At 46.3% G+C, this 26,767-nt stretch overlaps 2 protein-coding genes across 2 annotated transcripts in view; one reads left to right on the top strand and one right to left on the bottom strand.

The window, feature by feature from the left end:
• Positions 1-26,767, bottom strand: part of LOC119396358 (protein prickle) — a 463,939-nt gene that overhangs the window by 303,733 nt on the left and 133,439 nt on the right. The window lies entirely within an intron of this gene.
• On the top strand, positions 14,209-23,255 carry LOC119397520 (pseudouridine-5'-phosphatase). Its single transcript, XM_037664945.1, has 3 exons — positions 14,209-14,352; positions 20,872-21,091; positions 23,017-23,255. Exons 1-3 carry the CDS (start codon positions 14,209-14,211, stop codon positions 23,253-23,255), a joined length of 603 nt encoding a protein of 200 aa, XP_037520873.1.

The raw sequence follows: 26,767 nt of genomic DNA, 5'->3' as shown, positions 1-26,767 counted from the left end.
GATTTCAACGTCCCTTCAGTTATATGGACTACTGATTTTCCTGTACCGTCTTCAAGTGCAGCGAAACGCTTAGTCGATATAGTCCTTTTTCATGATTTAACTCAACTACTTAAACCACCCACCCGCATACAGAATACTACTGCTACAACTCTGGATCTTTTTTTCGTTAGCAACAGCATGCTGCGTCGTGTAGCGGACACCACTGTGCTTGACGGAATATCCGATCACAAACTGGTTTACATGAGCGTTAACCTTAACGAAGTTTCAAAAGGCAAAAGGGAAGAACGCGTGGTGTCTGTCTTCTCGCGCGCAAAAGACGTCGAAATACTGGACACATTAGACTTACATTTTTCTCGATTCACTTTACATTTTGAATGTAGCACTTGTACTGTTAACAACCTTTGGTGTTTCTTCAAAAACCTTGTGTTGCAGTGCGTTCACAATTTTGTGCCAGAAAACTTGAAAATAATAAAGAATGTTAGCCCATGGCTTACTATGCCAGTTGTTCGCTTGGGGCGTAAAGCAAAGAAGATAAGAAAACAGCATCGTCAGAACCCCACTCCGACGACCATGCATAAACTCAGCAACGTGCGCAAAGAAGTAAAAGACAGTATCAAGAAAGCAAAAGATCAGTACTATAACGTCACTTTAGAAAACTTCTTGCTGTCGTCCCCAGCGAAATTCTGGCAGCATTTTGCCCCGAAAAAGAGGTGTTTTCATAGTATATGTGTAAATGGGGCTATAGTTACTAACAAGGAAACTATCGCAGAATCATTTAACACGTTTTTTTGTTCAGTGTTTACTGATGACGATGATAGAAAGCCGTGTTCAAAAACTGTTCATGATATCCCACCAATAAGTGACCTTGCAATATCCGAGGAAGGAATCTTGTCTCTGCTTCTAAACATAGATCCCAAAAAGACGCCTGGTATTGATAGCATACCTAACGCATTCCTTGTGAGGTATGCTGAATGGTGCTCGAAGTTTTTGTGCATCATTTTTCAGAAATCACTGTCACAGCACGCGCTTCCAGATGACTGGAAATTTGGAAAAATTATCCCTATACCCAAATCGCCTAACTCTTCTCTTGTTTCCGCCTATAGGCCGATTTCTCTGCTTTGCTCATGCGCGAAGGTGTTAGAAAATATTATATTCAAGCACATCTCACTTTTTCTCAAGGAAAACAATCTAATCAATGACCGACAACACGGCTTTCGAAAAGGCTTCTCAACCGTCACACAACTGTTGGAAGCCGTTCATGACATTGCAGCTATTCTAGATAATCAAGGCCAGATTGACTTGATTTTCCTAGACTTCGAAAAAGCATTTGATCGCGTGTCGCATCCAAAACTTCTCGCGAAACTTAAACCTATATTGCAAAACGATACATTAATTTCATAGATTGAGGCCTACCTTTCTTGTCGAAATCAAATAGTTTCTACAGATAACGTCCACTCCGATTCCCCACCGGTGAAATGGGGAATCCCTCAGGGCTCAGTGCTTGGGCCACTTCTTTTTTTAGTTTTTATAGACGACATTGCCCATGATATCCCGGTTACTATTAAGTTATTTGCAGACGATTGCGTTCTTTATCAGGAAATACGTAGTACAGACGACCAGGTTCTTTTAAACGCAGCGTTAACAAAAATATCTTCCTGGTGTGCAGTGTGGCAAATGAAGGTTAATGAAAAGAAAACGGTAGCTATGACTGTAACGCGCAAGCGACTTCCTTTGCAACACTCATATTCCATCAATGGTCAGAAACTACTGTTTGTTAACACTTATAAATATTTGGGGGTTGTATTAAGTGCAGATTTTAGGTGGAATGAGCATGTTGCTTACATTGAGAAGAAAGCTTTACAGAAATTAGCATTTCTAAGACGTTTTTTGCGCAAATCTACCCCAAAGTTGAAATTAATTGCGTACAAAACTTTTATCCGTCCGATCCTCGAGTACTCATCTGTGGTTTAGGACCCTCACAGCCAAGTAAATATTAAAACACTTGAAATGATTCAAAGAAAAGCAATCCGGTTTGTTTATAATCGCTACAGTGCTCTTACGTCACCCAGCGAACTGTTGAAAAAAGCTGATCTAGATACATTGCAGACAAGACGGCAACACGAACGATTGAAGTGCATGTTTTTACTTTACCACGACAAACTGCGCATAAACAAGGACGCAAACGCTTCACCGCCGATCAACTCGCTCCGAGCATCCAAAAAAACTGAAGGAGTATTCCTGTAAAACAAAAGCCTTTAAAAACTCTTTTCCGCGCACTGTCACTAGTTGGAATGCCCTTTCTGCGGATCTGATAAACTGCGAAACCGTTCAGTCGTTCATAGGAAAACTTAAACACCAGCAACCTACCTGACTTTCATTTTTCTTTGCGCTTCGCCCTCTATTATTCCACAACGCATCCGGAACAGGCTTCAACTTATGTTCCACTTTCTAGCTCTTTTTTTATCAATGCATTGTTTATTGAAATGTTGCTCTTTTTCATATCAAGCTCTTTTTCATATCAATATATATTTCATATATAGCTCTTTTTCATATAAATGCGTTGTTTATTGAAATGTTGCAGATTTTTGAACCGTTATATGATGTTTGTTTAGTTGTTTTAAACAAATGTTTGCTGTCATTGTTTCCTTTTTTATCTTGTTTTATTCCCTTTCTACTTTTTTTCTGTACGTGTACGCGTAAATCACTACAACTTGTGTAAGTTTCACTACAACTATTCGTGTTTCAGTTTTATGCACTAGTTCTTGATGGTGTAGCTCTGCGTGATGATTTCTTTTCCTGTTCTATTCTCATATCCGTTTCCTTTTTTTTTTTGTATCACCCACCCCTGCCTAAGGCCTCATGTGAGAGGCTGGCAGTACTTCTGAAATAAATATCATATCCAGCAGCTTGTCTCGCACTGCGCGAGTATTTCAATACGCGGACGGCGCAGACGATCGCCTCTGTGGCGCAGCGGCGGCGCGTTGCGGCATTTTCGAGCAGCGTATGAAGCTCGCCCATAGCGTGACGGTGCAGTTTCGTGACCATAAAGAGAATTGAATGACTCTGGTTTAAGTATCCCAAGAAAGACTATCGTCTTTAAAACTCAAAGAGGTTAAGCAGTTCTGCAAATAACTAGATACAGCGACTTGCCAGGTGCCTTGCTCTGAAACGATTGCTCGAAACGGAATCTCGTTCTTATGTGTTTTGGCTGAAAAAAACAATTCTAAAGTAAGTGATTTAGCCTTCTTGACATTACAAGTTATTCTCTCAAGATTATGCCTTAACAAAAGGTCGACAGCACGTTGCCTAACTACCGATGGCTTAAGTTTTACCGTCCTAAAATTCTTTTCTGCGGCTGTTAATGCTTTTTCTGAGAACAAACTGTCCGGCATAATTACAAAACACCCTTCCTTATCTGAAATTACTGGCCTGAGTTTCTTTTCGACACAGTAATTAACCAAAGGCCGGATAGGATCAGAACACTTGAGATGCATATTAGAACCCTTGATGCAAGCAACGCAGTCTGAAATGCAGTGGGAACGCTCTTCTTCAGGAACAAGTCTAGTCAAGGACTAGCAAGCCAAGTCAAGTCAAGGACTAGCAAGTTATAGCAATAACTTGCTAGTCCTTGGAGGAGCTGCCTTAGATGATAGTCACTGCAAAACCCTAGCCTTAGGTCCTAAATGGTGTTTTAAGCCGAACCTGAAACCAATAGACGTTTTAAGTTTGCCGCGTGCAATCACTAGCACTTGTTCCTGAAAAGAGCGTTCCCACTGCATTTCAGACTGCGTTGCTAGCATCAAGGGTTCTAATATGCATCTCAAGTGTTCTGATCCTATCTGGCCTTTGGTTAATTACTGTGTCGAAAAGAAACTCAGGCCAGTAATTTCAGATAAGGAAGGGTATTTTGTAATTATGCCGGACAGTTTGTTCTCAGAAAAAGCATTAACAGCCGTAGGAAAAGAATTTTAGGACGGTAAAACTTAAGCCATCGGTAGTTAGGCAACGTGCTGTCAACCTTTTGTTAAGACATAATCTTGAGAGAATAGCTTGTAATGTCGAGAAGGCTAAATCACTTACTTTAGAATTGTTTTTTTTTTCAGCCAAAACACATAAGAACGAGATTCCGTTTCGAGCAATCGTTTCAGAGCAAGGCACCTGGCAAGTCGCTGTATCTAGTTATTTGCAGAACTGCTTAACCTCTTTGAGTTTTTCAGACCCTTTTCGTATGCGTAATTCTCAGGCGCTAGTTCAGTTCCTCTCAGAGGAGAACCCCGGCTGTTGTGAGGCCTCTAGTATGGATATTGAAGACCTGTATTATTCTTTGCCGCATGAGGACTTGTTAAAATGTGTTAATGAATGTATTAACGAACAAGAGCACCAGACTGTTTTCACCGAAAAATGTGATGTTTCTACCGGGGCATTTCTAGAAATCCTTTCCATGTATTTAAAGTTGACGCTGGTAGGTTGGAAGGAAGGCAACCTACCAGCGAAAATCAGTGCAGAAATCAGGGATATGTATTGGTTCTAAAGTTGCTCCGGTTCTTAGTGATTTATACCTTAGCAAGATTGACATTCTTTTGGAAGGCGCCTTAGGTAATTCGGTTATTAAGGTTTTCCGTTATATGGGCGATTACTTGATTTTTTGTAGTGGTGAGGACTTTGAAAAGGTGGTAACTTCCGTGAGCGAAAAATTTGAATTAAATGGAGGAGGACTGAGCTTTACTAAAGAGGTGCCTCAGAATAATGGAATACAATTTCTAGACATTTCCTTAACGTTCCAGAAGAACCACGTGTGCTGGTAGTATTCTCCTAGATCTTCGAAACCGCTGTTAAATTTTTCGTCGAAGCACTCGAAGGTTGTAAAAAACGGCATCGCCATGTCTTGCCTTAAGTCAGCCCTCACCAAGTCGTGTGAGCACAAAATGAGTGATAGCTTTAACGCACAGGTTACACGTCTTTTAGATGTAGGGTATCCTCGTGATGCAGTGGCCACGGTCGCTGAACGTTTAAAGAAGTCTATTGTGTTAAGTCCGAGCATGGTTGCAGAAAGCGTTAGGAAGAAACGTGTCGTAGGTATACCGTACATTCATCGCGTATCTCACAGGCTAAAGAAAGTAGGAACTAGATACGGCGTTAATGTTGTTTTCACGGCTGCCAATAAGCTAGGTAAGATTTGTGCCGCTGTGCAGAGGAAGAATGAGGGAGTAAAAGACAAGAAGCGGACCGATATTTGTTTCGTAAAACACACCAACAAATTCACTGATTGCCGTACGAGCGTGGTGTATAAGATCCCTTTCAGCTGCGGCCGCTTCTACGTAGGACAGACGGGCCGATGCATCAACCAGAGATTGTTGGAACATAAGAGATCGCTAACAGGAGGCTCACCTTCTAATCTATCTTTACATTGTCGAGATTGTAAGTGCACGCCAATATTTGATGAATGCGCAGTGTTGTACCGGCATAGAAATGAAGAAACGCGCCTGATGATTGAAGCTTGGCATATCGAGAATAGTGGTAGCGCATGCGTGAGCCAACCGTCGATTAACTTGCATAAAGATGAAATCAAATGCCTTAACAGTTATCTTCCACGTAGACCGCCACGCGTGCCGGATTGATAGGTTCGCCTGTTGCATGGGCATGCGCAGATAAGTTTTCGTGCCTTCTTTCTTTTCAGCCGTTGTGCGTCTCTTCAGTTGTTAGTCGGCGTTTGTGGTGTCCTGACTTCTTTCTTGTGTCCGTGTTTGCACGCCCTGTCTTTTTAGAATGGACGACATAAGAACTTCAAATATGCTAACGCATATGAGCACGTTCGCGAGATAACCACGCCTTTTCGCTGCGAATCTGGTCACTGAAAGTGATGTTGGCTCTAAAAAAAATTTAAGGGGCCCCTTGATGTGCAGCACATCACGGATCAAGAATATGTCCTTATACGATGACCAAATTTTATGCACGAACGGCAAGATTCACCTCTGTGACTTACATGTTCCAACTAACAAATTAAAATAAGCGCTAGAGTGTGCTAACGTAGGCGGGGTATTTGTTTTTGTTTTCTTTTTTTGAAGCTTCAGCCAGAATTTGATTAGTAGAGATCACATGTTACAAGTAGAGCTTGAGATAGTGAAATCCGCTTAACTATCTAGCCCGCGACCTCCGGGTCAGCAGTCGAACACCGTAACAACTGATCCACCGTAGTTGACAGATGCAAAACCGCGTGAGGTGCAGAACGTTATTGGGGGTGGCGGATGGGATCAATACAATCAATTCAGAATGAAAAGAGAACAGAAAAGAGCCTTCTTAGCCGGATGCAAAGTGCACCTTTGGGACTTTTGCTGCCATTACATGTCTAAAAAGCAATTGGATTGCCTTTCCTTTCACTTGCTAGCCTTCATTTCCTTGTCGTCTTGTCATGTCATCGTGACTTCGCAATACACCCGTGGTAGCCTAAAGTGAAATGGCATTCCCTGTCCCTTCCCTTGTCGGCCTTCACTGGTTGTTGCCTTGTCATGTCAAAAGGATCGATAGTTGGTCTAGTTGGTACACATTCGTTCAGTGAACTGGCAGCGCGGGAACAGACAAAGGACAACGGACGTCGCGTTGTGTGGTCTTTCGTCCTCATTTGTCTGTTCCCACGCTTCCACTTCGCTGAAAGAGCTTGTCATGTCATTGGTGACTAGGCAGTATGCTTGCCGTACTCACCACGCAGAACCTCTTATACTAAAAATGTGCGACGCTTACTAGAATACTTTTTTTATTGACGTGATGTAAGGAGATGTTGGCGCTCAAATAAGGCGCCGGCTACTCCTTAGCTCTTGGAGTACATAGGGTCCAAATTTCTAATCACAATTAACCCGTAGTACATACAATATACAACCTAGCGTAACAGTCAAGACATAACATAACAGTCAAAACAACATATTCAACAATCACATACATGTGTACACACTCTGATGTTAAAAAAAAAAGAACAGCAACTGTTGCATAACATATCCAAGACAAAAATAGTCCACACACATAAATACACACTCTTCCGTTAATACAAAACAACGCTTAAATGCGCTAGTAATGGCCAAGGATACGACTCTCTTCAAGAAAAATTTTCAATGCTTTTAAAGCACACTTTTGTAAGCCTCTTGTTCGCCACGGGCCCAAAAGTTTCCGTAAACTTAGTGGTCTGTGGTCTAATGCTATTAACGATGATTGAAGTCGGCGTCTAGGTGCGTCGTGCTGTGGGCATTCTAGAAGGAGGTGATATATGTCTTCATGTACGAATCCACAATCACATTCAGGAGTTTCAGCGCGGCCACTTTTGTGTAAAAAATGCTTGGTGTAGGCAGTTCCTAGCCTTAATCGGTGAATAAGGGTTTCCACACTTCTGTCTAAAGACAACGGAATTTCAAATTCGATTTGTTGATCTACATTATATAAATCACAGCTTTTAGAATTTTCGTCGAACCACACATTTCTACACATATTGAAAGATTTAAAATGCTTCGCAATTTCTTTACTTGAAGAATGCAACACCAGCGAAAGTTGAATAAGTCAAAAGATAAGCAATATCTTCTTTTCTTAACACTGCACATAAAGCCTATAAATGTACGGTTTAATTAGCGCATGCTCAGCAATGATCCAAAAATTGCTTGAATGCTTCCGTAAATTTTCATGTCAGCTACTGAAGGAGAGAAGCGTCGGCAACGCAGTTCACCTTGTTTCTTTTTTTATTCTTATCCGGACCACCGGGGTGGCCCCGTGGTTACGGTGCTCGGCTGCTGAACCTAGAGACTCAGGTTCAGTCCCTGCTTCGGATGTCGCATTTCGGTGGAGGTGAAATGCTAGAGGCACGTGTAGTGTGTGATTTCATCATCATCATCATCATCATCATCATCATTAGCCTGTCTACGCCCACTCTAGGGCAAAGGCCTCTCCCATGTTCCGCCAATCAACCCGGTCCTGTGCTTTCTGCTGCCACGTTATACCTGCAAACTTCTTAATCTCATCTACCCACCTAATTTTCTGTCTCCCCCTCACGCGCTTGCCATCTCTTGGAATCCAGTCAGTTACCCTTAATGAATTAATGTGTGATTTCAGTACAGGTTAAAGATCTCTAGGTGGTCATAATTCTACAGTACCCTCTGAATGCGTCTTTCGTAGGCTGACTCGCTTTGGGGCGTTAAACCGCATAAACCAACCAGCTAAACACTCGAAGGCAAGGTATGACGTGATGCCCTAACCAGTTTAAGGTTTATCGTGGAAAAAATTCATTTCGAGACTCAGGACTTTAGAGTGAGGTAATGCAGGAGCCATTGCCCTGACGCGAAAATGGGGGCAAGCGAAGCTTGATACGCGCGTGCCTTTCTCCATCCTTTCTTCTCATACACCTGCCTTAAAGGTAACTTCCTCAAGCACTCTCGTTTTAAGAAATTTTAATGCTCAGAAACACAGTCTCCATGTTATTTCGCTCTTTCTAAATGAAAGTATTTTTACATCGTGACACTGAATGAGAGATAGGAATGAATGTAATTAGGACAGGCAGGGGTGTTAACGAGAAGATAAATATATCGTTTCCTACCCCACTGCGAAATGGGTAAGGAGGAATAGAGAAGTAAGAACTAACTGGTACAATTATGCAGACGCGTGATACTCCCCTCTCTGAAGCGGCGAAAACGCCATCTCGATTCCGCTCTCTCTTTCGCCCTTGTTTTGCTGAGAATGGCGAAACAATCTTCAGCTACAAAGGAAGCAAGCTTGTCGGCGGTCAATGAAGGCATGTCGTGAAACCTCGAGCAGCTGGATATTTCTGCGAATATTCGCGAACGAGGGAAGATTTATTCACTCTCAAATAGAAAGCTACAGGCCCTTCTTGATTTACCTCACTCACCTCGAAGGTGAAAGCCGTCTTCACCTGTTTCCTCTCAGTGGATTCTGAATATCCCTACCCCCGCTCCCGAAAGCTTTCTGCAACCAACGTGGTTTCGCACTGCCAACGGGCTCGGAGGCGTTGGATGTTTTTCACTCCTGATTTTGTTTTGCAGCTCCTCTAGGGTCGGCCCTCCTTCAAAGGGGCCCTGCGACACTTTTGCGACTGCCTTATTTTGCACCGCAAATGCGTGTAGTTATGAATGCCGAGACGAACTCAAAAAGAAATATGCAAATTGGTGCAGGAAAAGTAAAGTTCAAAACTCAAGCAGACGACGACGAGAAAGGCTTTTTTCGCATTTCACTTCCCCACTGACGTCAAAGGCCGGTTCTAATCACCGCGCGCGTCTTATAAAGACATACCGGAAATGTCACCTCATGGTGGCCTTCACGCAGTACTTTCCTACCGCTCTTTTTTTGACGTCGTTGTTACCATGGTTACGACAAACCACGTGCGTCAGCTAGCGGACGCTCCCATGGTTTGACGTGTACTGCGCACAATGAGTCTGGAAGACCTAACTGACCTCGAGCGCGAGCTCTTGCGACACAGCGATGACTTGCATGATTGAAAGTGTGTCGCTGAGGCCCGCGCAACGCGAGGATGGCTCCGAGGGCCTAGACGAAACGCTAACGCCCGATGACATGGAAGGCGTCGGCCGGTAAGCGTTTAGATTTCTTTTTAATGCGAATGCATTTCTTAGTCGGGCTATGTCAGGCGTCCGGCGTTGTCCACACGCCTCTCCGCTCTCACTCCCTCTCCCATAGCAACAGCTGCGGGCGCGCGCGCTTATCCTCGCCCCTAGCAACCGGAGCTGGTGGTGCGGGCGGAGTAGCGGAGAGTGAGTGGAGAGGAGGAGCGCGCTCTGGCGTGTGAGGGCACGCGCATCGCGGGAGCTCGGCGGAGCTCCCGCGTGTGTGGAGTGTAGGAATGGGTAGGTGCAGTGCTTCGCCGCTCCTTCTCTCGCCGTTCGCTCTCTCTCCTCCCTGCTCCACCGCCTCAATGCAGTGCGTTTGAAACGCGTTTGTAGCGTCTGTGCTGCCTTGGCACAGCCCGAAAACAGCGCGTTCTAAACGCGTTTGTGCTGCATTGAAGGCGGTGGCAACATCCCTGAGGTGGAGGAGGAATAAACATTTTATTCAAACGGCAAACTAAGGTTCCCGTGGTTGGAGCCCCTATTCCAGGGCCCCACTGGCCCGAGCGGCTCGCTTGGCCTGGTCCAAGGTTGCCTGCTGGCTTCCCAAGTCCTGCCGGGTGAGTCGCACCTCCCACGACCTATCGAATTCGTTGCGTGTTGTGAGTGGCGAGTTGCCCTGATTACGAACGTACGTAGGAAGCGTTCGTTGAAAGAGGCGCCCAAAAGGGAGACACTTGAGCGCGTCGATGTGTCCAGCTTTACGCCATTAAAATTACTACGCCGTGTACTCTCGGCGCAAGAAATGCATTCGCATTTCCTCACGATTCCCTTCGGGGAGGTGGGGGCATTTTTTTCGTTGACAGCATCGTACCGAACTGAGCGTTGCGTGTTTCGCTGGTGCCGGTGTGGCCGGTGTCGCTCGATGCCGCAAAAGGCAACACGCGGAAGAGTATCGTTTGATTACCATTCAGATGGATGGATGGATGGATGGATGGATGGATGGATGGATGGATGGATGGATGGATGGATGGATGGATGGATGGATGGATGGATGGATGGATGGATGCTTAGAACGTCCCCTTTTATAACGGGGACGTCCACCAGTTCCCCAGCGCACCTAGCGTCGTGTTCGTTGTTCTGAAAATACATCCGTTAGGAACAGCAATGGTTTGTTTCTGAGAAAGCATAAAAAGGGGTTTTGTTCCTTATGGGGCTCCGTAATATGGCCTAGCTACCTCCGTATGAATATTACATGGTACTTGTCGCATCAAGCCAATCAAAACGCACGGCCTTTGTCGTCACTGTCACATGACGAAACCTCACTTCCCATAACAAAAATAGCCGATGTGTGCCGCTGTAGTCGGAAAGCAAGGTAGTTTATCAGGTAAAATAAAATTATAACGGCTTTGTTTTGCGCGTTGCCACTTGCGCAACGATGTCGGAGCATTCCACAGTACCTGAACAAGCGTTGAAGACGGCATGCTTAATTTGCGTTGCAGAGCCCCTTTAACCAAGCAATGATCTCAAGCTACGACGTCATCAATTAAGGTCACCTTATTTGACGTCACTGTGATGTCATGATGAATTCACAAATTTCGGCAATCTCTGACGCCCTGAAGACGTCCTAGTGTGAAGTCATCGAAAGGCGATATTTTTTTTTGCATCACTCATGCCGACGCCGCCCCGGACGGCAGACACTAACTTTTCGCGTTTGATGAGGCATGAAATTTTTCGGCCTTAATAATCTGTGGCAAAAGAAACACTGAATTAGTGTGCCTCGTTGTGTGCGCCCCCTTAGGGTTTTGTCATTCTTTGAAGGGGCTGATGCCGCCGCGACACCATTTTTTGCCCCGCTTCTCGCGCCTCTCAGCGCAGCCGTGACGAGTCAGTACGCCCGTAATAGCCGAGTCAGTACGCCCGTGCGTCACGCATGAGCGTACTGACTCGCTGAGATCAGTCAAAAGGTTAATGGGCTTTTGATACCGCATTGGCTGCTAGTGCAGGAGTACGGCCACCAGCGTGGGTTCGGACTAAGCGAGCGAGAGGGCCGCGTTTGCCGTTGCCTCGCGTGAACTAGCGCGCCGGTGTACACGTGCATTTGGGCGCCAAGGCGCCGAGCGCTGCTATAAACCACTTATTTCTTGGCCAATGCCCCCCCAGTGGGTGTGAGCCACAGTTAGAGGTGAGCAAGAACGAGAACAAATTGCCACACCGGATGGCTTTCGCCTACCAGTCGTCTTTGGCTACTGCATATGGGACGTTGTGAGCTTTGTGATCCACATTTCAACCATTGTCACTTTTGCTCTGTATACAGTGTCATTACTTGATTTTTATTCGTATAATTTCTTCTTCCTTGGTCAATCCCCCGTAGTGGGTATGGTGAATTGTTGCGAATAAAAACAACAAAAAAGAACAACGGTAATTCGGTGTCCAGTGTGACACGGCGTCCTAACAGGGCAGTCATCTGAACGGGTGGAGAAGAACACGTACGGCAGCAATCCAGACACTCCAAAAGTCCGCACTTGTACTTGGTGCCATGACCGCAATCGCAAGGGCTGGAATGCTATTCTTGCGTGGCATGCCCTTCTATCGGACACCAGGTACTGTGCTTCGGATCAAATCAAAGCTAGGAAAACTTTACACATGCCTTCAAAAACTGGTTGGACTGAAACACCAGGACAAAAAGCGCCTAAAATTCTGCCCCATGCCTTCACTCAGTCGTACTTTTCACGTCATTTTTTCATAGCGCAGGGTTAAAGCTACGCATGTTTTTTTTGGCGAGAATGGCGACCAAGAAGCCCTAATCTTGCATTCAAATAACTGTTTACTCCCTACTTTTAGCCTGGAAAGGCGGGGACTACTGGCAGGCCTTTGTGAGGAGCAGTACATCGCTTTATTTTCAATTTTGCATCCATTTCGGAGCTCTTCTCCTTTCGGACTCCAACGAGGGGGAGGCTGAAACTGGACTCCCCCCCGCCTTATGAAGAACCCTGCGCTCGCCTATGACCACATTGCAATAAGTTTGGGTATGGTTTCTAAGATGGTTAAAACAACCATTTTACGCACAATGTTCGCCGCAGTAATGAATCATAATTTCTGCTGACACAGTGTTCAACAAACTTGGACAAATAACGCCATTCAAAAACTCGATACCACAAGAAATGCAGTGATGGCATATACGTATGTTTCAAATACGATGGTCATGACATTTTCTAGATATCAAAACCTTAGCAGAAATAACAACCGCCTTACATAAGTGTCGGTATTCACATCACTCACACAGACCCCGTGTAGCCCGTGAACCGTACCTGCAACTTCTTTTACCGCGTGCAACAAAACACCGCCATGTTATAATGTCTCATTTTTTGTCTGCACAAATCTTTAGTCTTTCTTTGTATGCCTATTACGCAATGCAATTTTTCCCCAGCAAGTATTGTTTACTTACCGTTGTATATCTGATTTTGAGAAGCGTCCTTTGCCCTATATTTGACCACTGTTGGCAATTTAGCATTACTCCGTTCTCTTTATGAAGTTTCAGAAAATCTACCTTCTCTGTTTTTTGTGTATAGGCTTTGTAGGATTATTTGTAGCTGATAGTTTTTAGCATAACTTCAAGCTGATAGTTTTTATAGCATTATTAGTTGCTGTAGCATTAGGCGAGCAGAACCCTCCCCCCCCCCCACCCCCGGTCATCCAAGGGAGCGCCAACTCTGCAATACACCGTTACTTAGTTGGATCTGACCCTTCATTGTTTTTAATGGGGTGTTATGGCCACTCTGGTTATCGACAATGATAGAAGGCGACGACCCCTCATGTTGCATTGCAAGAGCCATTTACTTCGCACCTATATCCCTGAAAACCTGGTACCAAAGGCAGGCCGTTGAGAGAAGGACTTCATCGCTTAATTTTCAGTTTTGCATCCATTGCTAAGCTTCTTTTCATTCAGACTCAACCGCCGTCGCATCGCTGGCTCTCCCACGTGAACTCTGCTTAACGCGGCCTTCTGATCCATGGTGTACAACCAAAATTAACGATGCGCAATGGACTCATCCACGCAATGCCAGACCACTCTCTGCAAGAATTACAGCAGTGTTTTATAAGTACTATGTTTGCTCACCTTAAGTGACGACGATTGGTAGGCGCTTCAAAGACGTGGAAAGAGATGATACGAGACACACAAAGCGCAACTTTAAACTTGTTTATTCTAAAATGAGGGCAGCATCGCTTTTATACGCTGAAGCACGTCACACAAGGCATGCGCTTGTGTGACCGTATACGGCGCAAGGCAGTGCTTACAAATTTTCGTTAGTTCGTATGCGTACCTCTCAGGGTATGCCTACGAACGAAAGTCCGTACCTGTCAGAGAATCAAAATTTCTTCTTTAGATCGGGAACTTCGTAAAATCGGGTTTCGTTAGATCGAGTTTCAAATATATGTACATTTCCTTCACATTGCACTGTTTTTCCTTTTTCTGAGAAGCAAGTTCTGCACCCAATGCTCGTTGTGAGAAATCAGAGATAAAGGGGCTTCGCGATGATGTCACAAAGATTACCGCGACTTACTTCCAGGATCCCTCCGACTGGTGCACCACCTGCATACGAATGGCGTCCATGTGGCTACTGCGGTCAGCTTCAAGGCGGCCCCATTCGACATTAACATGGCGAAGCATCGCTACTTCCTTAACCGCTTCTACCACGTGGTCAGCTCGGGCACGGATCAGGGAGTGAGACAGAGCGTGCTGCATTCAGAAATCCTGTACTACAGCGTGTCGAAGCTCGACAAGAAGACACCATCTCAAGAGGTGGGTCAAGTTGATGTTGGGCAGAAAATCTCCCTAGAGGAATGTACATCGGTGGGATGACGGAAATGGGCCTAAGCATTGAGATAGAGACATACACAGACAAACCAAGACGGAAGTGAAAAAAGTCAAGGCGTGCAGACACAACGGAATCAAGGCAACGTTTGCGTTTTCTGGCTGAAGGCGTCCATGTCTGCACGACCAAGCTCCTTCCATGATCAATCCCAGCAACCCATAGCTAAACTTCTGCCGTACCGAGGTGGAAATGCAGGGATGTTAACCACAGACGTTTCCGGTTGATCGCTCTACGAAGGGGAATAATAGATAAAAGAAATAAGAAAAAAGAAAGGCCCGAAAAATAGTAGATAAAGTGATCACTGAAAGTAACGATCTGTTATTGTTCACAAACGTTCGTGTCAACACTATAAGGTATTAAAAGAGCCCTGCGATGTTTTCTCATGCCCGGATACTTTTTATTTATTTTTGGGCTACGTAGAATGATAAATTTACATATAAATGCAACGAGAACGATAGAATTGATGGCACACAATTCGAAGTTTTTGAACATAGAAACTTCAAAATACAAGAAAATATATTCGTCCTCAACTCAAAGTTGCGGAGTCACGTGTCCCCATCCCTATCGTTCACTGACGTAAACAGGCTGTGCCAATGGCAAGAGGTGGCAAGATCCACCCTTTAGCCATTGCGAATCGCAGTGGCTAAATGGTGTCTGCGCAAGCAACTCAGGTACGAATCCATCATTTTTAAACAGGGCTAAAATTCCACAGACTATAAAAACACATGGGCGATTGCTGACTACCAGGGGAAGTTTACTGTGCTTGTTCACATAAGCCTTTCCATAAGCAGAAACTTAGGACATGGAGGAAAGACAAGGCGTGTTCTGCAGACACTTCCGCCTTGCTGCATCTTGCTGCACTTCCGCCAGCGGGAGACGAGCACTAAAATATGGTCATCACTAAGAGCATTTTGGGGGAAACTGCTTCTTGTGTGTGACGTCAGTCGATAGAACACTGGTGGCAAAGAACACGTGGTTGGTCCCTCCATCATAGGAATCGGTATAACACGAAAGTGAACCGTCTCTGCACCGGAGTAGAAAGAAGTTCTTTATTATAGATTAAAGTATAACAGCTTGCACAATGTCTATTCGTGTTTGGCAGCTATAGCAACGTTGTACGCGGATGCACTCACGTTGACGCCTAGTGGCACATCTCCATCCCCACGACTAACGCCCATGGTCTTGACTTAACCCTTGTGCTAGCTGGAGTAGTTAACAGACACCCGGACACAGCATAGGGCGAATCCCGCGCAAAGGTGGCATCAACAAGCACGTAATGAACACTGGTACTCGATATGCAATGATTTAAAGCGTCGTCATCAAGTAATAGGGTAACTTACGCCTTTGCTCATGCATATACCACACAGCGTTTCAGGGACGCGAGGGACAGAGCTCGCAGCGTAAGCCGTGAACGTGGGAAGGCGTTCCGCTATCCGCTGGTGTCTCTCTCTCTCTCTCTCCACCAAAGCACTCTCTGCGCATAATTCATCCGTCGACGTCATTGCCCTTCTGTACCGTTTATTGCAGCAGTTTTATTAGCCGGTGCTATCGCACTCCAAGCATTAGGCGGCGGAGAAACTCCGTTGGTGCATGTGGAGGCTGCACTACTCTGTCGACGAGTCGACACGCTAACACGATGCGAAAGGCAAAGCACGTACTTCGTCGTCACCAAACCGAACCGTCGCGTACGGCGCATTGCATGGACCGTACAGTTTTCTACAATAATTCATTGAATGCCGCCGTTGTGCTCAAACCACCGAAGCGCTCCCTATCGGCACTCGATAGTGTCGTGATGTAGTACTTCACCGCTTCTAGACGGCGACACCGCCCCGCGATTGAAGGTCACTGTGAGAGGAAGGTGTGAGAGATACAAGGCGCGCTTGTGAAGCCTCGCGCAATTGCGTCGGTGGCACAATGGCTAGAGCGCCGGGCACCGGTCGTCTTGGGCCGGGGTCGTGGGTTCGATCCCCAGGTCATCCCATTCAACGAAACTTCCGGTTTTTCATTCTCATCTCTTCGCGTACATTTTAACGACGTCACTTCCGTAACGGAAATGATGTTAGTGAAGTCAGTGGACCCTGGCATAAAACACTTTCGTGTTAAAAGGACCCTTTTTGTGATTGTGTAAGATTCGAACAATTCTCTAACCGCATTATACCGGTTCGTTCCCGACCAGGATACGTTAGAAGTAAGTGCCAAACCACTTAAAGATATTATTCCGTATTACGTGTTGGTTATAAAGCTTATAAGAATAAAAACTGGGCTGTAATTTACGTGTGATTCTTAGCAAGATTGTTTTTTGCACGTTGATTTTCATGCTCCAAGTTCGACCTTAGGTCGAAGGCGGGCGACATTCAAGCGCTCCGACCTGCTGCTCAGTGCCTTGCAAGAACCAAGTGAACATGTTCCGAGCGGGAAATTCGGACTACTCGAACGCAACGCGTGCCGCCCCACCGGTCTGATGCGCTTGGCAACAACCTGTCTTATGTAACATTACAGATAATCCATATGTGACATCTCAGTGCGCGCCACATACATGCAGGTCCTGGTGATAGGAAATCCGTTAGGGTCACCACGACTACGCTTGCTGCCGGCATGAAATCGCCGTGGTTCCCGAGTCTACGCTTCAAAACAACAAATGGCGTCGGACAGGCCTCAACTCAAACACGCTGATGACCGTCCAGACTAAGCCCTTCGGTCTTCCGCCGATGGAATATGGTCGCAACTCAAGTTGGTATGGCATTCAATAACAAGTTTTGTCTATCATGTAATTTAGGTACTGACATGCGATCATGTCGGCCCATGAATGATGCTTGCCACAGGCCACTTTGATATCAGAGTGTTAGTTTCTCAGAACTACCCTCCCCTCTCTTTTCTCTTTTTCCTCTTTTCTTTCCTTTTCTTTTTTTTTTATTCAGGAGCGGTGGTGTGAACTTGTATGCGGCTGAGCACACGGTGCTCCCAGTTATTTGCGCTGCAGTGGCTACTGCAGCAAGTAGTTATTCCTTGGGGGCTTCTGCATTTTAGATGCCAGCAAGGCTTAACCTGCAACGCAAGTTTAGTTGTAGGTGACGCACGGTTTGTATTCAGGTAGTGTTCTGCCACAAACATCATCGATGACAATCCTACTGGGAATAGAAAGCAACCTCACGAATGAAAAAGGAAAGACATGGTACAGTTAAAGTAGCATGAGAAATCTCACTTAAAGGAAAAGCAACCGAGTTACATAGCGCTCCAGTAGGAGTCACACTTCCATCCCTTAAACATTTTCATAGGAGGTACGCTTGCATATATACTATTGTGTTCCTTCCCGCAACACACACGTCTCACTAACTTCCTACTTCTGTTCATTGACTCTATTCAGCACATCTAGTCATCCGAGGACGACGCAAAAAGGCAAGCCGTGTTGTGCTACTGCTGGCAAGCGCACGATGTCCACCTTCAAATCCGTGTCGCACGTGCTGTTTGATCTCGACGGCCTGCTGTTAGGTGAGCAGCATCTTAATGATGACATACTATATGGGTCCTTATCACTTTGCATTAACATTCATCTGCGGCTATGTCGCTGCCGTAATTTACTTCATGGCCAGTGCTTTCTTTGCTCGTTCGTCGTATATCGTTCACGATGACTCTTGGTAAGATGGCGAATAAGTGAACTCCCTGAAATAAAAGTTTCCGTAAAGGTTATTGCATATGTTTCTGATCCGCGAGGAACGCGTAAGGTGAATGAATCCAGGTTTCACGAAGCACCATGGAAGCATTCGTTCATCACAGTGCTCCAATTACACTGCGTTTTTCTTTCTCTTTTTTTAACACGAAAGTGTTTTATGCCGGGGTCCACCAAGACTTTCATCACGTATTTCCGTCACGGAAATGCGTCAGCAAAATAAACGCCATCAGATGACAAAAAAAACTATAGGAAAACGTTCCGTTGAAGGGAGTCGAACCCATGACCTCTCGGTCCGCGACGATGGCTGGCGGGCGTTTAGCCAACTGAGTTACCGCCAAACACATAACGGAGGCTACATGAACGCGCCTTTTATCTTTCACACTTTCCTCTCACAGCGCTCTTGGATGGATGGATAGATGCTATGAGCGTCCCCTTTATGAAGGGGCGGTGGCGTGTGCCACCACGCTCGAAAAAAAAACAAAGGCACGCCGTTGCTACGACCGTCCCATTCGGCGTGTTTCAAATAGAAGTGTAATTTCGTCAACGCTTTAACACACTGCGAGGTGGTGGCTTTAGCCTAAGCCTTACTCACAGCATCTATCTATATCGAAATATAGCTCTCCCACGCTCGCCTGGCTGTCGCACCGTGTTCCCCTCTCGCTCTGTAAGAATTAACGGCCAGGCTAGATGAAAGACACGACGCGCGTAGCGTTCCTTCCCGCGTTTCACGGCGCTTTGAAAAAGTGCATATCGAGTATCGGTGTTTATTATCTTCTTGTTGATGCCATCTCAGCGTGGGGTTCACCATATGCGGTACGTACGTATATGTTAAGAACTTCAGCTACCACAATGGTTAAACATGATCATGGGCGTTAGTCGTCGGTACGGAGATGTGCCACTAGGCGTCAACATGAGTGCGTCCACATCAAGCGGTGCTATATCTGCAAAACAGTAGACATTGTACAAGCTCTCATATACCAATGCACTATAAACAATCAACTACTTCTGTGACGAGACGTTTCACTTCCGTGTTATACCGATTCCTATGACAGAGGGATCAGCCATCTTTTTTTTTCACTTCCTCTAATTCATTGCAAGTACTCATAAATATATATTTATCCGACAATGGGCTTGCTCAAAAATAGCATTGAACCGCGCCCAATAAATGTTACCATTCCTCGAATGCACGCTTCGCAACTGCAGCCTTCAAGCGTGTCTCCTCAGTGATATATCCTGTCAGCATTACATTATTTATTGCAGCCGCCACGGGGGTACAGGTTGCGGCGTTCGGCTGCTGACTCGGAAGTCGCGGGTTCGATCCCGGCCGCGGCTGTCGCATTCGATGGAGGAGAAATGCTAGAGAGGCCCATGTACTATACGATGTCACGTCAAGTTAAAGAACATCACATGCACAGTTCAAAAATAAAGCGCTAACATGGCAAGGGACAAGAAAGGGCACAACACGAGCGCTTGAAGAGACACTAAAGGCAAATATTAAGTCGGCGTTGATTGTTGAAATAGCGGTCCAGAAATCTTGTTCTGCTACTTTTGGCCGAGGATATGCCTATTTTGAAATAAAATCACGTTTTAGTGGTCCGCATCGCGTTAGCGCACTTCAAATCACCGCCTGAAAGTGGCCTTTCTGACGTCACTGTGCCGTGCCCAAAGTTGCCCGCCTTTACTGCGCGGTGGCGTGCACTGGCGTCGTGCACCAATCGGGCATCCGGCAACATCAAATGTATGCGGCATGTCGTCGAACTTTCTGTGAGAGCGACTTTTCACGAGCGTGCAAAAAACACGCGGCAGTACGTGATATCGAAATTACCACTGAGACGCGACCGCGTGAGCGAACTCCGGGCGCCGGGTGAAGCGCAGTTCGGCGAAAACGGAATCTTTGAACCACGCGCGCCATTCCCCATGGCAACGCAAAGAGGTTCTTTTTTCTATGAATCAACAGGAACGAAGGAGCAGCATTTTATTACGTTCTTGATGCACGGAAGGTTCTTTCTTTATTGCAGCTAGTATGATTACTAGTGATTAATTGTAGTCGGGCGCTCTCACGTCATTGCGATCAGTTCCAAAATGTCCCACTCGTGGCGCTCAATCGTGTGATACATTTAGCTTAATTTCCCGGTAAGTAGGGCACTGCTGTTGATATTACTGCCGTATTAGACGTTGTCATACATTGAGCTTTCACTCTGACATAAATTGTATTTTCTTTAGTGTCCCTTTAAGCGCTCTTGTTGTGCCCTTTCTTGTTCCTGTCGTGTTTAGCGCTTTGAATGTTTGAACCAGTAGCAAATACAGCTTGCCTTGTGCCGTTTGCAACACCAAATGGTCTACATTTCCGGAGCTTACACCGCGGCGTACCTCAAATCATATCGTGGTTTCAGGACGTTACACTGCCCCAGGTAATATATTGCACCATATCTTGCAGTAATAAAATTAAGAATTATTCGCTTCTTTTCGGTCACTCTATGTCATTGCTACTGCACTGTATTGCAGCGAAATGTTTGCGATATATAGCAGCATTTAAAAGACCTACGAACACACCATAAGGGATGAACACTTCATTTTGAAGACTTCGCACTCGGTACGCATAGCTAAGAGTAATTTCCTCCAGCTTGATATGGATTGGTCAACGAAATTTAAACGTGCATTGGGAGCGGATCAGACAGATATGCACAGTCGTTCTGTATGGTGCCATTCTGTCCTCATTCTGCTATATACTCTTTAGACGCTGCTCACTCTCTCCTTTATTTTTTTTTTTGTGCAGACACCGAGAAACTCTACTCGCGCCGCTGCGGAGATGCTTGCATCTAGCTATGGCAAACAATTTACCTGGGAGCTCGACAGGCGCGTGCTGGGCACACCAGACTTCGACGCGGCGCGCACTATCGTCGAATCCCTTGGCCTGCCGATCACTCCGAGCGAGTGCATGGAGAAACTGAACAAGATCTGCGGGGAATATTACCACGACTGTGACCTCATGCCTGGTGAGCGCTTAACTGTTGATATCCTTATGTCACACTGTTGGCGCAGCAGTCGCAAGCGGCTGTAATCCTTCACATTCCACGTTGACAATCGTACAGCTTTAGGTTTATTGCAGTATTTTTTTTAATTACATTGCATTTTACAAAATCAGGGACCCAACCAAATTGTTGAAGGGTCCCTAACGGCATTACTACATCGAAAACAATAACGGCAACAAAGTGGAGCTACTATACTGCGGAATTATTAATAATTAATAATACCAGGTGGAAAACAAAGGGTCGATATTTTTAATGAGCAGAAGAAGTTCCCAGATAGGCTTTTCGACGTTCCAATAGGAGGACCTATCTTTGTCAAAGGCGCCTTGTCGGTAATCGCCTTCTTTCCGGTTGGCGATTACCAACAGCGACACGCGACACAATGGGACCGGATGTAAACATTAAGCTCTTTAAAACAGGCCTGGGATAATAATCATAATTGCAGAGCTTTACGTCCCAAAAGCACGATATGATTAGGAGGGATACCGTAGCGGGGGCCCCTGAAAGTTCGACCACCTGGGGCGCCCAAATCTAAGTACACGGGCCTTTAGCATTTGCGCCTCCATCGAAAATGCGGCCGCCGCGGCCGCATTTTTCTTCCCGCCACCTTTGGATCAGCAGCCGAGCGCCATAACCACTGCATCACCATGGCGGGTAACATGCCGAGGATGACAAGGTGTCTGACAACGATATGTGATCCTGTCGAAACGTCGGCTAGCCTGTCTGAGGCACTTCCTCCTGCTCGTTCAACATATCCCCAGCTTCCACTTCTGAATTTCTGGATACTTTGCCGAACTTCACAGCGTACCACACTTCAGCACACTAAAGCTGCTCAGGTCTCGTGAGGCGGATATACCAGTGATTACTTTCCGCGGTTGCGGTAGCAATACGCTACACATGGTACAACTATGGTCTTCCGTTGTGGTTACCATAGCTGATCATTGTCCCTTAGCCCAATCGGGAACCTCAATGAGACGGCGACTTGTACAAATGATTAAAGTGAACTCTTCTTACACATAAGGCTGGTCCTTATACATGACGTTATTGTATACGGGTTGTTCTAAGACAAGTGCAGCACACCTCATACAACACATTCAAACAAATAGCTGCCGCTGCCGTATACGTGTTTGTACTGCTAGTATTTTCCTGTGAAATACTGACTGCAGTAAACATGACCTTTCAGTCTTAGTCAAGGGCCCCACAGGTCTTAGCCACCCATCCAGCCTGGCCGAGCAGCACTAGCCGGTTGGCCAGATCAGAGCTGGACAGTCGCCCCTCCCACTGCTCCAACGTGTGCATTGATGTCATGTTTGTGTCTGTCAGGTGTGGGGGATGCTTTGAGCAGCCTCAGGTAATGTGGTATAATGTTGGATATCCTCCACACCAAGGGCAGGAACCTCTATAGCGCATCGTAAACATGGTGTGTAATCTTTTTTTATGGGGGGATAAACCCTGGTTTGAATTCTCCTCCAACTGATGGCCTCCGCTCCTGCTTGATGTTTTTGGGAGGGGCGTATACTTGTCCGGTAAAATGCTGTTGAGCTAGCAGGTCCGTTGCGGTGGTAAGGCTTTAATTTTGATAAATCGTTTGGAGTTGGAATTCTGCCGAGTTGGTAAGTGTCACGGCTCGAAAAGTTAATGCGCGAGCCGCGGCTTCCGGCTTCTCATTTTCCCCAACACCTGGTTTACTGGGCGCAAACTTTGGCTAGCTGGCGAGCATTCATCTCGCAAGGAACGGCGTTAATCAGTGGTCAAAATCAGATCAAGTAACGTGAACACGTTATGTGTGTATCTTATTTCATGTTTATCTGCACCGCATTCGATTTGTCGTTCACAGGCGATGAAACTAGACTGAAGTCTGAACATCTTCAAGCGAAGTTGCACGCATGCAGGCGCTGAACGTCTCCTGCGCCACCTGAAGGCTCACGGTGTTCCCATGGCTGTCGCGACGAGCACGACGCCTGCTTTGTTCGACCTCAAGATGTCACGGCACCGAGACCTTGTGCCACTCTTTCACCACGTGGTCTGTACCGGCGGAGGAACGAAAGTAAAACGCGGCAAGCCACACCCAGACATCTTCCTCCTGGCTGCGTCAATGTTCGACGAGAAGCCGCCTTCTGAGAAGGTGTAGTCGATGTCAGATGTGTACTTTTACTGCGCTACATGATGTAAATTTCTATCGGAACCAGCTCTTCTGAACCCTAGATGTTTTGCTTATATTTTTGCTGTTAGCGACGTGAGAGTCCGGAGAGGTAGTGCGATCTGGCCGGGCCGAGCTGAATCAAGCAAGTACAGAACTGTCTTTCCAGAGAGCTAGACCGTTCTAGTTCTCTTCTCGCGTAAACTTTCGGCAGCGGCCTAGTACCGAATGAGTCCACTTTTAAACGTCTTTTCCTGAAGGCCACTAGGTGAAAAGACACGTGTGGTTGCAGGAGGCATCACAAGATGTTGATACCATCGTCCGGTAACTAAGGGCCCTGTACCGGTAGCGCAATGTTGTTTGCTCGCGTGTTCGCCGACGCAAGGAAGAAAACGACAAGTGCGAGGAGCAAACCGCACCGGCAGACTGCTGGGTTGCACCCCCAGCTGAATCGCCACCGCCCCTTCGCCGCCGCGAACACCCGCGTCCTTGAGACGTCGTCGTTCGTTGGCACGCCGCTGTGGACTCTAGTCCTGGCATAAGTGCTGCTGGCAAAGTAGTAAGAACCTCGAAGTGGAGCGGAGTAGGTGACTGCATCCTCCCCTCCTCACCCCCCTTCATCAGTGATACGTGCCAACCGCTGGGACGTATCCGGGTATGCAAGCCAGCGGCGGAACAGGCATCCGCTCGCGACGTTTTCTTCCTGGAGTGTGCGAACACGCGAGGAAACAAAATTACGCGTACCGGTAACCCGGCATTCCTCCGTAACACCCTTTATACCGGAATACCGGAGCAGCTAAAGCCTCTATTAGGTTGCTTTACGCAAAAGCACTCAAATTAGTCTGTTAATCGCCCCGAAGACATACGTCACGGCCTCGTTCGGTTTCTTACACAATCGTCGAAATTCTGTGAGTGCATGTGCCTTGAATAAACGCTTACTTGTCTTCCTCGCCGTTTGTCCACAGGTGTTAGTGTTCGAAGACGCTCCCATGGGAGTCACGGCTGCTCTGGCTGCTGGCATGCAGGTAGTTATGGTTCCGGATCCTCGCGTTGACGAAGAAAACCGGCGTCGAGCCACCGTGTGCCTTGGCTCGCTGCTTGAATTCAAGCCACAAATGTTTGGGCTCCCACCTTTTGATGAAACCTCGCGGAAGGGCTGACTAGCCCCAAGGATTCGGACATTGAAGATTATACATCGTCTCTCATACTTTCCGACAGTGCGGACACTCTCTTTTCGTGACATTTCGAGCAACAGCGGCTCCTCTTGGGCGAGATGAATAATAGGTTTGTCCTAAATAAAAATTAACCTATCAATGTTTACAGATTTCCGATACAAGTGTTAATAATAATAATATCTGGGGTTTAACGTCCCAAAACCACGATATGATTATGAGAGACGCCGTAGTGTAGGGCTCCGGAATTTCGACCTCCTGGGGTTCTTTAATGTGCACCTAAATCTAAGTACACGGGCCTCAAAACCTTTTCGCCTCCATCGAAAATGCAGCCGCCGCGGCCGGGATTCGATCGCGCGACCTTCGGGTCAGCAGTCGAGCGCCATAACCACTAGACCACCGTTGCGGGTCCGATACAAGTGTTAGGCACGAGTGAATTTGTCGTAAGATTTAGAGAAACAGTCATGAATTACAGCGATCTAGTGGCATGCTTTTGTCGTAGTATTGTGAGAAATATACTACAGTCTCCACATTGCGTCTTGCAAGTTCGCGACAGAATGTCCAACGAGGCTGAATGTCCACCGAGTCTGAATGTCCAACCGAGACGGAATGTCCAATGAGACTATGTCTAAGGAGTATGAATGTCCAACGAGACGGAATGTTCAATTTAGAAGAGCAGAACTTGCCGTAGTTCGAAATTTTTCAGGAAACGGATTCATTGCGTTAAGATAGCCTAAAGGAAGATCGCGTTTTCTGTGTGTTTTGTAAATCTTCAGTGTGGCGTTGGGCATCGTATTTTGTTCCCTTATTAATCTTGCTTTACTGTATTTATCACAATTTCAACTTTCGTTTCTTTATTTTTATTTCGTGTTTAGTTTTCATATGTATATTTCATAAGTTCTTTATTTTGTTCAATTACATGCTTAATGTTATGTCAGAAGTCTGACATCACACCCCCTTAAAGAATTACGAAAGAGTGCGCTCTCGTCCACTTTTTGGGGTATTTATGTGCGTTTAGCCCCTGGGAGTGCCCGCCAGCGCCACTCGTAGCCAAGGCGGCGAGTGTGGAACACTCTTTCAGCGGGCGTTACGAGGTACGTGATTTTCGCACGTGGCGACAGCTGACCAATAAACCCGCACATTCTGCATCACGTCTGCCGAAACGAAGCCCTCGTTATCAAAGTACAAAAAAAAAATAGGAGGACGCTTGAGCTTCGCCTACAAGAGTAGAACGCGAGAGCGTAATCGTGTCCCGTGCGCATCGCCTTCTCAATCGCTAGCCTGGCTTCGCTTCTCGGTGCATGCCTCAACCGTGCTGTAGGGAAACGAACGACTGTGCGCGTAACATTGGCCGTTTCAAAATATCCTAGAATGCCTACTTCAAGTACAGTTGTTAGCTGCCCACTACGCCATAATTCTTCCTTTCGCGAGTCAGCGAAGGGCCGGCCCAATACGCGTCCGTAAGGCAACACGCGATCCTACGCAGCTGGTCACTTTGTTGACGCTTTTGCAGCTGATGATTAAATATGTCTCAGCGCTTTGTAATGGGTAGGCCTTTAAAACACCCACTCGTGGCGCAATTCACATGTTTCGACACCTGGCGCGCTTCTACCACGCAATATTACATGCGTTAAGGAGACTCCTGCTACATGACATTCATATCGTGTTTTTTTTTTCTGAAGCAGTTTCGTGCAATACCGTGGCTCGATCGTAGAGCTCGTGTTTGGCACGCACACGGCCTGGGTTCGATTCTCACTCAAACCGAAGTTTTTCTTTATTTCTTTTATTTGCATCTTTCTCGATTTTTCGGTCATGGACAAGGTGATTTTTCGCTCACAACCAACGCCGCCGACACCGACAACGGAATTTCTGCGAAACACGCTCTTTAACGCTGTTGCGTTAATAAGGGGTATCGTTCGAGGGGCTCCTTTCTTCGAAAGGTGTGGGTTTGGATTCCACCGACGGAAGGGTGACACTAAAGTTACCCACAATATTGGGTCTACATTGCCGAGTTACATGTAATTTATGAAGTAGAATTTCGGTTCCTGCAACTGGCGACTCATTTTAATTTTCCGACCGAGATGGAATGTACAATGAGATGGAATGTGCAACCGAGACTCAATGTTCAACGAGACCAAATGTCCAACCGAGACCGAATGTCCAACGAGCGCGAATGTCCAACGAGCCTGAATGTCCACTATTGGACATTCCGTCTCGCTGGACATTCAGTCTCGTTGGACATACAGGCCGCAAACGTCGTTACGCTGACAAAAGAATCGCGGGCAGTTTGCTCTAACTCGCGCAAAGCTTGACAGAGCGAAGCACAGGCCC

The sequence above is a fragment of the Rhipicephalus sanguineus genome, chromosome 6 (genome assembly GCF_013339695.2).
Source record: "Rhipicephalus sanguineus isolate Rsan-2018 chromosome 6, BIME_Rsan_1.4, whole genome shotgun sequence".
Classification (NCBI taxonomy): Eukaryota; Metazoa; Arthropoda; class Arachnida; order Ixodida; family Ixodidae; genus Rhipicephalus; species Rhipicephalus sanguineus.
This window is presented reverse-complemented; position numbering and strand designations above follow the sequence as displayed.